The sequence below is a fragment of the Leptinotarsa decemlineata genome, unplaced genomic scaffold (genome assembly GCF_025532065.1).
Source record: "Leptinotarsa decemlineata unplaced genomic scaffold, Ldec_3_MD MMD2_tig00000010_RagTag_RagTag, whole genome shotgun sequence".
Classification (NCBI taxonomy): Eukaryota; Metazoa; Arthropoda; class Insecta; order Coleoptera; family Chrysomelidae; genus Leptinotarsa; species Leptinotarsa decemlineata.
This window is the reverse complement of record NW_027412538.1, coordinates 460,464-472,547: the sequence shown is the minus strand read 5'-3', so window position 1 is coordinate 472,547 and position 12,084 is coordinate 460,464. Positions and strand designations below refer to the sequence as shown.

General features: G+C 33.8%; 2 protein-coding genes and 1 long non-coding RNA gene across 3 annotated transcripts; 1 reads left to right on the top strand and 2 right to left on the bottom strand.

Annotated features, from left to right (window-relative positions):
- Positions 1-857: 857 nt before the first annotated feature.
- trsn (translin) lies at positions 858-3,084 on the bottom strand. The gene is made up of 5 exons (XM_023171181.2): positions 2,902-3,084; positions 2,757-2,850; positions 2,458-2,670; positions 2,333-2,406; positions 858-1,192 (listed from the first exon to the last, which is right to left on the bottom strand). Exons 1-5 carry the CDS (start codon positions 2,980-2,982, stop codon positions 956-958), a joined length of 699 nt encoding a protein of 232 aa, XP_023026949.2. The 5' UTR covers positions 2,983-3,084; the 3' UTR covers positions 858-955.
- Positions 3,085-3,124: 40 nt separating this feature from the next.
- Positions 3,125-4,725, top strand: LOC141480781 (uncharacterized). Its single transcript, XR_012464553.1, has 2 exons — positions 3,125-3,330; positions 4,591-4,725. It is a non-coding gene; the product is annotated as an uncharacterized lncRNA (long non-coding RNA).
- Positions 3,504-4,527, bottom strand: LOC141480842 (uncharacterized; the record flags this gene model as incomplete). The annotated part of the gene is made up of 1 exon (XM_074171546.1): positions 3,504-4,527. A coding segment is annotated over one exon (903 nt), but the record flags the coding sequence as incomplete, so codon positions are not given.
- Positions 4,726-12,084: the final 7,359 nt, after the last annotated feature.

Genomic DNA, 12,084 nt, shown 5'->3' with positions numbered 1-12,084 from the left:
AACACTTCAAAATGTTTGGGACTCACTATTGACTCTGATCTCACTTGGTTAGATCCTTGGTGAGATCATATTTCTCAATAGAACAAAAAATTGAGCAGAGCTATCTTTGGCATCAGAACTATAAGGATAAACACAAATATAAGCCTACTTCTACAGTAGGCTTCACCATACAAAAACAATCAATAAGAACAATGTTTGGTCTACCATGTAGATAATCATGCTTAAAATTACTTTGCAAATCATAAAATATTCTTTCTGTACAACTATTTGATCCGATGATTCAGGCCGCGAGGCCTGACAATCGATTTTCACTTCCTATCGTCCAACCCGTGCTAGGAATCACATGTTAAATGGTAAGACCTCGTTGGTCCTTAGCTCGCACAAGTTTCGACTTTTGAGGGTTGTCGTTCGTAGGGGGACGACAGCTGAATAACGAAAATACAGATTTCCTTAAACTTCTACATTTATAAAGTTCCACTTCTTATTCAGCTATGAATGGTAAAATTTAAGATTAAATTGAAAAAATTATTACACCACAAGGTTGACTATAGTTTGCACAAGTTTTTCCCATCAATTATTTGACATATATTTTTCACCTAGCTAGTCACTTTCCCTAAGCTTTGGACAGTAAACACAGATTTCATGTTGAGAATAAAATATGTGTGTGTATATATTATGTATTCTGAATCTTTTAGGAAACAAATATCTATAGCAGTTTCAATAGAACATAAATCGCCACTTTCATTCGGCACTCCCCTTAAAATGGCTCAAGGATTTACTGTACTTTGCTTGAAAATTAATTGACTGTACAGAATATTCATTTAGATGGGTATGGTTATAATTACAAAAAATACAAATCAATTTTGAAATGTAAAATATATTATTAAACACAACTCAAATATCAATTCTAACCTAAGCTATAAAATAAAATAAAAAAAGTTCTAAATACTGATACTTAATTCGAACTCTTTTCTCCACCTGCTGGACTAGGAGTGAGCCCTCTTATAGAGAGATCATAAACAACTTCCTCAATTTTTTTCACATCATACTTCAATGCATCAAATCGTTTTCGAAGCGAATCATTTTTCAAGTTCAGCAACCTGAATCCAGCATTGAGTTCTGCTACGAATTTTGAGATTTGTAATGGTCGATCATAGTCTCCATAAGTGACAGCATTAACTGCATATCTTGACTGAAAAAAATTGATATTTTGATAATTATCAAATGTTTATAGAATTTTCTGAAATGAAATACTTTTGGCCTAACACAAGTTTCTTTCCTCAGGAATAAATATGTTATTTCCGATCTAAATTTTTTTACAAATTTTCTCAGGAAACATTCAAGTCAAAACCGCAATTATATATTCAAAACAATCTTTTATTGAAAACACGTTTTCGCTCACCTGAACAAAAATGTAGTTTCTTGACTCGCATTTTGGCAACCAAGTTGAGAGATAGCATTTTTGTTTCGGTGAGAGAAAACAGTTTTCAATAGATGCGTTCATTTCACGCCGGAATTTACAAATTCTACTCATTAAAATTAAATATTTTATTTTGGAAACTAATAGTACATTCCAGACATGCTCACAAGGTATTTTTTTCAATTTCATTTTGTACTGTATTATAAAAGAAACAGAACTGGATATATCTTTGAGTTTGTTAGTGTTTATTGTATATTATCAGTATTCCTCCTTAATATCTTCAATATTCTGACAAATATGCTCGAAATTGGTCAATGCATGATGACGATCCATTAAAAAATTGTTTAACAATTTGTTGTGAGATTTTCAGAAAGCAGTTTAGCACTGCTCCCAGAACTGCAAAACTATCTCTTGAGGAAAGTGTGTACCTTTTGCTCAAAGAAGTATATTAAAAAAAAGTGTTGCGGTTTTGGAAACTGTGGAATATCACAATGAAGTGTTGTTAAATATATTTGACATTATAAAGATAAAATAAAGTTTTCATTTGATCATATGAATTTTATACAGTACAACAGCCATAAAAGAAGTTCCATGTAATACTGAATTTTTTCAAGTACAAAACAATGTTACTAAAATACATGTATATTCAACTCAAATGTATTCTGTGTTTTATCTATAGTCTTGGTGCTTTCTACACTAAATGCTAATTTACCTGATAACTTGTATGGAATAATGAAGAACATTTATTTCTTACAAAGTCCATGATATATAAGAGGACATTGAAACAAATATTACATCACTTCAACTGAAAATATTTAAAACAATTTCCCCCACTGATGGTTACATATTTAATGTTTAGAATATTCAACTTTACTATTTACCTATATGCTTATGTAGATATTATAAACTTACCAATTCTGAAGCTAGACTCAAAAGTCCCATTAAATAATCTTCAAGATCCAAGTGAATGTTCGGTTTACCATCAACTTTAAATAAAAATCAATCAATTTCAGCAAAAACTGAGTTTTATTACATACCTCCCAGAATTTCAGCGGCTGTCTGCTTATTAATTAAAATTCCCTTTTCCAAAAACACTATTAAAGCTGCTAAAAAGCATAATCGTTGTGTGGCATATCTCCAATGGTCATTATATCTATAATATTGTCCTGGAGGAACAACTTTATCCAAGGTAGCATATCCTTCGCGTACTTCCTCGAATAGTTTTCTTGCATTCATGCAAGCAGACTGTACTATAGAGTGTAAAATATTCATTATTAAAAATATTTTGAAATTTTAAATGCAAATATTTGTTGCCTACTGGAATGAAATAACTCACTTTGTTCAATGTCTCTTTCGTGATGTATTGCTTGTAAAGTAGTAACTATTTCTCGTAAAGGCTTTTCAATATCTTTCATGATTTTTCGTATTTCCTAGAAAAAGAATTGAGTTACCAAACCGATTATATATTTCAGATTTCATACCTCTCTAACATCTTGTTCTGAATTTATATATTCTTGAAATGGTTCAAAAATAGTCTTTATTATATGGCTGGCTGATGACATTTTCAAAAACAGTTAATGTTGTAATTCAATTATAGAGAAAATATAGAATAACAACATAACCTAACTTCTTCAATACTAACTTAACGCCGTATAGATCTAGACCTGTCCGAGATGCTGTCAAAAATAAATCAAAATGGCCGCCTGTAGGCACACATGTTGCTTGTTCTAATGGAAAGAAAACTAGAAAAGTCCATAATCAACTTGTATTTGTGAGTGATTGTGTTACTGCTTGCTGAAATTCGTTGTCTGAGGCTGATTTTACATATAAATCGTTAATTGTTATAAAACAATTACACATAATTCTGTTTTGAATTTGAAGTCACATTACAACAATTTAAAATTCGTACAGTAAGTAAAGTCAAATAAAAAATATTTTTGAGGTAAATCTCATATTTTTATAAATTGAACATTTTTTTATTATCGTATATGTTTAGTCAGAAAAATATGTGAAGATTATTTAACGAAATAATAAACTGAAACGTAACAAGTAAATTTGTTATTTAAAGGCAAACTTTGACCGCATCCCAGAAAAAAATATTTTTTACTAGAATATAATTCGACTATTAATACAACTTAGTGTATTTATTCATTTTAAATAGGAATAATAATTGTACAAATCGATATGAAATGAAATATTATTACTTATATTCTTGACATTTGCCAAGGCACGCTTCCAACATCGAAGGCGAAATATGTACAAAATATCGTCCTAATAGTATTTGCGGATATACCTCCTCGTATTACATGTTCTTGTGGTAAATCGTCCAAACCTGTTATTGTAGCAGTGTCATCTATCAAAAAACCATCTCTGTCACGTCCAAAATTATGTAATATGGTGCAAGCTTTAATAATATCCACAGCAAAATTTGGCTCTACATTTAGAGGTCTATGAAATATTCGCCATTTATTGCTGAGGATGCCAAAAGCACATTCGACATACCGTCGAGCTCGATACAAGCGATAGTTAAAAATCCTTTTTTCAACAGTTAAATGTGTTCCCCCAAAAGGTCGCAGTAAATGTCGATGCAATCCAAATGCTTCATCTCCTACGAAGAAGTATGGAACTTTGGGGCTTTCAGTTCCCGGTAGACACTTTTCTTCTGGTAGTGGTTGTGTGTTTGATTCTATCGACTGCCATAAACTGGACCTTTTAAATATTGAAGAGTCACAATCTTTACCATAACTTCCAACGTCTACAAACACAAATTTGTATCTGCAGTCGGCAACTGCCATTAAAACTACAAAATAATAATCTTTATAGTTGAAATACATTGACCCACTGCGAAATGGACAAGTAAGACGTATGTGCTTGCCGTCTACTGCTCCTATACAATGGGGAAAGTTTGCAATGGTTTCAAAGTCTGAAGCGATAGATTTCCACATTTCCCTTGTAGGTGATGGTATACACTCCACTCGCAGAACCATCCAGATTGCTTTGCATACTTCCTTTACTATCTTACTCGCAGTAGAAATTCCAATTCGATAAGTATAATGTAGCTCAGTAAAGGTACAGCCACTTGCCAGATATCTGAAAAGAATCACGTATCTTCAAATTTCTTAAAAATGAATGAATAAATATTAGTATTTGTTATATCATTTATATTTTAGGTAAGGACGTTGTAAGACGGTGGACTAATCTTCGAGATGCGTTCGCTAGGTCTAAAAGAAAAATGAAAGACAGCAAAAGAATTGGAACAGATGCAAAAAAAACCCAAGAAATATGTATATAATGATCAGCTTCAATTTTTAAACAAACTATACGAAGTTAGAGAGACAGTTGATAGTTTGAATGACGAAACCAGGCACGGAACTGAAAACAATTCGGAACACATAGAGGTTGAGGCAAATGCTAGTTTCACGATTGACGAAACAATAAATGAACGTACGAGAAATAGGAAACATCGCAAACCTGATGAGGTGGAAATAAAAATTTTGAAGGCATTATAGCCTGAAAAACAAAATAGTAAAATGTCTTTCTTCCAGAGTTTGTTGCCTCACCTTGATAGATTTGATGAAAATGAATTACTTCAGTTCCAAATGGGCGTTTTGCAAGTGATTGCAAACATCAATGAAAAAAAGGAAATGGTTCCTCAGGTCCCTCCTCCTTTTCCTCAATCTATTCCTACAAACTCTCACTCGCAGCAGTTTGCGTTCCAGCTTGCTCCTTCTTTTCCTCAACATTCGCAACTTACTCAGTCCCGATCATCTACACCATCATTTACTCAACTTTTTCCCACTCAATCTTCTTCAACTAATAATTACCAAATACAATCAACACGTCAGTATTATCAAGATTGCGGGGCATCATCTGGAATGACATCTCCAATGACAGATCCCAGGGACAGTTCCACTCCGCTCTCTCAGGACTTCAGCACAGTTGATAGTGTAGATTTTACTTCCCTCTAATGTCTTTGTTTGTAAAACTTTGTAAAATTCAGGAATTTTCTTTATTTTGTTATTACAGAGCAAAAATAAATGACTTGTTTTAATAATGGTTTTAATATGCTAGAAATATTTAACCAGCTCTGGCCTATGTCTATCGGTTTAAGTAATATCAACAAAAAATATACGAAATTATAATGATCTAAACAAAATTCTTTCTCATAAATTTATTATAACAATTGAAGACTTAAAGAAAATTTATAAATTGTTTGTTTCTTGTTCTACATCTCGTTTTTGTATAAAAAATAAGACGGGTTCATTTAATGAAAAACAAAAACGCCAAAATTTAGATTATCATTAAGAGTATAGAATAAAAATTTCGTAGTTTGTAAAATAGTATCAGAACTTACCTCAAAATGACAGCCAACATTTCTATAGGTTAAATACAATTTCTCTTTTTTGTATTTCTCCGTTGAAGAACAGTCTTCAGTTTGTCATGTAATTCATCGAAGGAACTCATTGACATGCGGAAGTAATTAAAAAATTTGGTTTGGTCATTTCTTAAATCTTCAAAGAGTATACGAAATAAACCTGCTTCTTCTCTACTTCTATTGATTGGATGCACCCAATGTAGTCGATTACGTTTCTGCCTTTTTTACGACGATAAATAAACCATAATGCCAAAATTTTTGCCCGATTTGATGCGACGCCCTGTGCTCTCTCCGACATCACGATAAATACTAACGATAATATGTCGTTATGTGTGAAAGCCAGTGAGTTACGATAAACGGTCGTCCGACTTTTTACCGGACGACCAAAATCGTATTGTGTGAAAGGAGCGTAACGCTAGTTTCACACACACCGATTTTGGGCGGCCGACTTTGTACCGGTCGTTGCAACTAGCGTTGCACTACGCTAGTTGCACACAAAGTGTGTGTTCAACTAGCGTAACGCTAGTTGCACACACACCGATTTTGAATGGCCAGTATAAAATTGGCCGATATTTTATTGGTAGCGGGTGCTTGCACAATCATCGGATTCTTATCGGTCAAACAATCAGTTGCTTTGTTGTCGTAATTAGCACGCACTACCAAAACGAAGTTAATGCGTAGTAACTACAATTTCACCGAGCATTCGAGACTGGAATGGTCGGTAAAAAACCGGTGAGTATTCAAGAGTGTATTTAGTCATGTACGCCACTACTTCCCGGTACAAACAACTGATTTTTCGACCGATAAGAATCCGGTGAGTGTGCAAGCACCCGCTATTAATAAAATATCTTCCGATTTTATACTGGACGGCCGACTTGGTACCGGTCATCCAAATTCCAATAGTGAACCACATGTGGGAACGAGACCTTGCACACACGCCGACCGGTCATCGTCGCCGGTAAAATACCGGTGAGAAGCCGTCCACTGCCACTGTATCGCCGGCAGTACCGGGAAGTAGTGGCGTACATGACCATTTACCGACCATTCCAGTCTCGAATGCTCGGTGAAATTGTAGTTACTACGCATTAACTTCGTTTTGGTAGTGCGTGTTAATTACGACAACAAAGCAACTGATTGTTTGACCGATAAGAATCCGGTGAGTGTGCAAGCACCCGCTACCAATAAAATATCGGCCGATTTTATACTGGCCGTCCAAAATCGGTGTGTGTGCACACACTGGTAACCAGCCAGTGAAACTTGAATCTTGCGCAATGCGATATTTATTCTGTGTCGCTGAAAATGATAAACGATGAAAACGTTTGTCTATTTGTAGCAAAAGCGCACAAGGGCCACAGAAATCAATATTATTCTTCCACAATTCACAATTGTAAGTGTGAATTCACAGTTATAAACAGTTATAACTGTGAATATACGGTTATAAGTGTGAAATCACAGTTACAACTGTAAATTGAAAATGTTCATCGATAACTCTAAATTCTCTATTCCAACCTGTTGGGCATCATCAGTACTAGGTAGGCGGCCCTCCATTGAAGACAAACTATGAAAAACCAAAATATAATGAAAGTCACTGCGTGAACGCAACCCATACATAATTGAAACCACTTATAGTTTGACTCCCAAGTTAGCTTTCCAGCTGGTCAACGGAAAAACGGATTTTAAACAGACACTTCTTATGTCAGCGTTCGTGGTTTGATCAATTTTCAAAAGTTGTACTTTTCCTTTCCCCCAATTCGAAAACAAAATATAATTCAAAATATCGATCTTGTTGAGTGCTTTTCAAAATTTGTTAGTCACAGTGGCTTGGTAAGTAAATCTGTTACTTGATTTTCTGATGAGCAGAACTGAATTTCAATAGTTCCTTTCATAACTTTTTCGTGAATAAAATGATACTTCATATAAATTTTTTCACTGCGGCGATTCAGTAATCCATTTTCTATCAGTTCAATCGCGTACTCTCTCAACATTCAATATGACTTTGACTGATTGGCATAATAATTTAATAATTCTTCAATAATAACCAATAAACCTATCTGGTGTATTGATATGTACTCAAGGGTCTTGAGTGACCCAAATACTGATGAAATGTAAGAAATGATTTAAAATAAACTTATCAAAATTTATTTCCCAGAGTTAATTGAAAATGTTATAAAATTATTAGACAAATTACAAAAACTTCAAATACAAATAAATTTTGTCAGTAACCGAAAATGTAATCTGATCAAAGCAGATCATTTTCCAACATTCTCTCACCTTGTGTCTCGGTACAGTGACACAACTAACTCGAAAATGCTAAAATCCAAATATTGCAGGAGGCCTCACCACCTTGCAGGGGTTCTGCTACCAGTACCAACCTGGAAAATTTTCGTCTTCTTTCGGCTCTTCCTTTTTTGCCTCTATAGCCTTGAGACTATTGATATTCTCTCTGAATATCTAGCTCTTTCAATTTTGATGTGTCCTTCAGGTTTCCAATTATATCAGATTCTTAGTTGAAATCTAGGTTTTTTTCGATTTCAATAGGATATAATCTCTGAATGAGTCTCATCAAAGTACCAGTTGAAGTCTTGATTTTGACGACACTGGGAATAATTTCTTGCACTATACCCAAAGGCCATTCAAATCTTTTCAAATTCTCATTCTCGATAAGGACGATCTCTCCTTTCTTGATTTCTCTGGAGTTATGCTTTGTCATATATGAAATTAATTGACTCAGGTACCTATTCGTCTGGAAACCTCGTCTTCTGAATATACCTCAGATGATGTCTCAATGATGTACTATCCACTTCATCCAAACAAGGTGTTCCAGATTCCTTAATTTCTTGCAGAAACATAGATGGTGTTGAAATAGTTGATTTTTGCTTGCTGTCTGACATGTCATGGGTTGAAAAGACCCTGGCCTAAGAAAGAAAACGCGTTTTTTTTGTTCAAGATTGGCTTTATTCATCAACCTAATCTCCATCAAGAGCCACACAATTATTTCAGCGTCGCTCTAACATTTCAATACCACTTTTGTAGAACGATTTATCTTTTGCCTCAAAGTAGGCCTCAGTTTCAGCAATAACCTCTTTATTCGAGCGAAATTTCTTATCGATGAGCATTGTTTTGAGGCCAGCGAACAGCTAGTAGTTGCCGGGAGCCAAATCTGGCGAATACGGTGGATGTGGGAGCAATTCGCAGTTCAATTCATCTAGTTTTGCCATTGTTTTGATTGACTTGTGCGTTGTTTTGATAAAACAAGTTTTTTTTCTTTGCCGTGTTCGGCCGTTTCTTTGCAATTTCGGCCTTCAAACGCCCCGATAACGCTATATAATTAATATTCACTGAGGTATTTTCCATTGTCACATATAGATGCAAAAATTCCGGTTTGTTATGTTCGAACATGGCCAAACACTGCTCAGAATCATCAAGAAGTTCTTGTTTTTGGTCAACAGTGAGCTCGTCCGGCACCAACTTCGAACAGAGCTTTCTCATAGCCAAATGCCCATGCAATATATAGCCAACACGTTCATCTGATATCCTCACAATGTCAGCTAACTCACGAAACTTCACTTTTCGATCAGTAAAAACGACTTCTTTGATTTTTTAATGTTTTCTGGTGTTCCTGCCTTATTTGGACGTCACTGCGTTCTGCATCATCGGTTTCTCTTCGACCAATGAAAATTGGAAACAACGGAATTCAGAAGTCTAGCGCCAATTGTAGCAGCTAGATCTCAAGGAAATAACAGCAGTATAAGCATATCTGCTACCATGGCAAACCATAGGAATTAAAAAAAATATAGTTTAAAAAACTAAAAAACATGCTTTTAAAGAACATCCAACTAAAAAGTTAAAAATATTTTTTTAATTAAGCTTTACACAATAACGAACGAAAAATACTAGTATTATTATGAAAAAAGCGAAGGGCGCTTGATATACAAAAAATATGGCACAAAGCGCCCACGCTTTTTTCACAATAATTCTAGTATTTTTCGTTCGTTATTGCTTTGAGCTTATTTGAAAAAATATTTTTAACTTTTTGATTCGATGTTCTTTAAAAGCGTGTTTTTTAGTTTTTTACACTATATTTATTTTTCATTTTTTAGTTTCTTATGCTATAAAAGAGCGTATATTGTTTAGAAAAGTGACCATTGATATTTTCGCACAGCGCCATCTGCCGCGAATAGATCAAGCAATAATGTCGGTAATTCTGTCAAATACAGATCCCGAGCTTGAGAGTTACAAACATACATACATACATATAGGCTCTATACAGGGGTTGGTCTATATACAAAGATACAGGTGAAGCTAATATAAAGCGTGTAAAAAAAACTGAGCATATTTTCTCAACAACTGTATTTCTTTCAATCATTGCAAAAAGAAACTTCGCATTTGATTTGATATGAAGAGTATCTCTGTCTTTATTCCAATTAAGATCGAAGCCAACGTCCAATATTCTTTATCAGATTACAATTCAAATATAAATAAAATTTCTTACTTACAGTAAATATAGTCTGGCCAATGCATATAATTTCCAATACACACAACCACTGGAATTGGTTGTATTTCCGTTTGAATAATTTCTAACTATCAGTGAAAATATTTCGTCTTCTGTTGCTTTCTGCCATTTTTCATGAATTTGGATGGCAATTCACTTGATCGCTCACGTCTTGTTGACTTTTTATTGTTATTACATATTAGTTTGGTCTTCTTCCATTTGTTCTTCAACTCTTTTTTAATATTCATTTTTCTCAGATCCTGGTTCTGGTTTATTATGACAGATATTGTGAGATACTGATATACACTCAGTTTGATTAATTTTTCTGAATTTAATATCATCTCATTCAACTTTCAGCTTCTTAAAAATGACGTCTCTTGATATAATAACTTTTCTTTCAGCCTAATACCAAAGTCTGTAGCCATTCAAACCATATCCAATGAGAATATATTTTGTACTCTTGTTATTTAACTTCTTTAAATAATCCAATATTTTTTTTGGAATGTGCGTAACATATAACTGTTCAGATTATCGAGCACTTTCAACAACCAGTATCAGATTTCAAATTTTCCAACACCCTATATTCAATAATTTTTGCCCGATAGGGTTTTTTTGTATTTGTTATGATAGAATATAATATCCTGAATTCTTGAACACTTTTTATCCATAACATTTCTCTTAAGTTTTTCACCACCTAGTTGAATATTCTAGATTCTGAATACTCCAAGTTCATGAACTTCCTGCTTGAAAAAGTGCGTTCAAATTTCTCTATTAGTTCTCACTGTCCAACATCCTACATAACAGTAATAACATGTTTTCTAAAATTCATCATTCAACATTTTCATAACACCTTGTATAACTTTCCAGAATTTCAAGCATATGAAAACCCTTTCTAATTTGTGAAATTTACATTATTTCCAACCAGCTATTGTATTTTTCTATATTTCTCATAAAATTATATAACTGTGATTAATTTTCCAGCATTCAATGACATGTATGCAGGGCCGACGCCATGGGGGGATGGGGAGGAACCTCCCCCCTGCTTTTTCGACTTGGGAAAAAGTTGGGAAATTTTGGGCCGTGAAGATAGAAAAAAATAATATTAAAAAAATGAATAGGAATTGAAAAAATAAAAATAAGAGAAAAGAAAGGGGGAGGTAATAAGAAAAGGGAAAAAACCAGGAAAAGGTTGGAATTTCCCAACATGCATAACTTGGAGATCTCATACTTTGAAATTCTGAGTTGTTTGAAAACTTCAAAAAAGTTTAATTTCTCCCAAGTAAGAGAACAGTCCTGAACAGTCCAAAAATTTTGAAGTGACAATTTTACAAAATTCCCAACTTTTCACTATTTTTTCGACTTGGAAAAGTTGGGACATTTCGGCCCGTGAAGATAGAAAAAATAATAGTAGAAAACAATAAGCACAATATTATTTAAGTGTTATTTCCTTTCATTTGTATTGAATATTCCTATACATGGTGGATATGGTGGAGGACCTTGGTCCAAAGTAGAATAATTCCCATTATTATTTTTATAATTAGCAAAATTTATTTTTGTTTGTGCATACCCTAATGGGCATAAGCATTCAGCCAATATTTGGATAACTAAGTAAGAAAATTAATATATTATAGTAGTAACTAATCCCTCGGCTTTCATTTTTTCAAAAGCTGGGAAATTTTGCTGGTGGGGTTGGGAAAATTTGGATTCCTTCCCCCCAAGTTTTTCTTTTCGCTACGGCCCTGCATGTATGCCTTATTTATTAATTTTCCTACAGTTCCTGTAGTTAAAATACTCTAC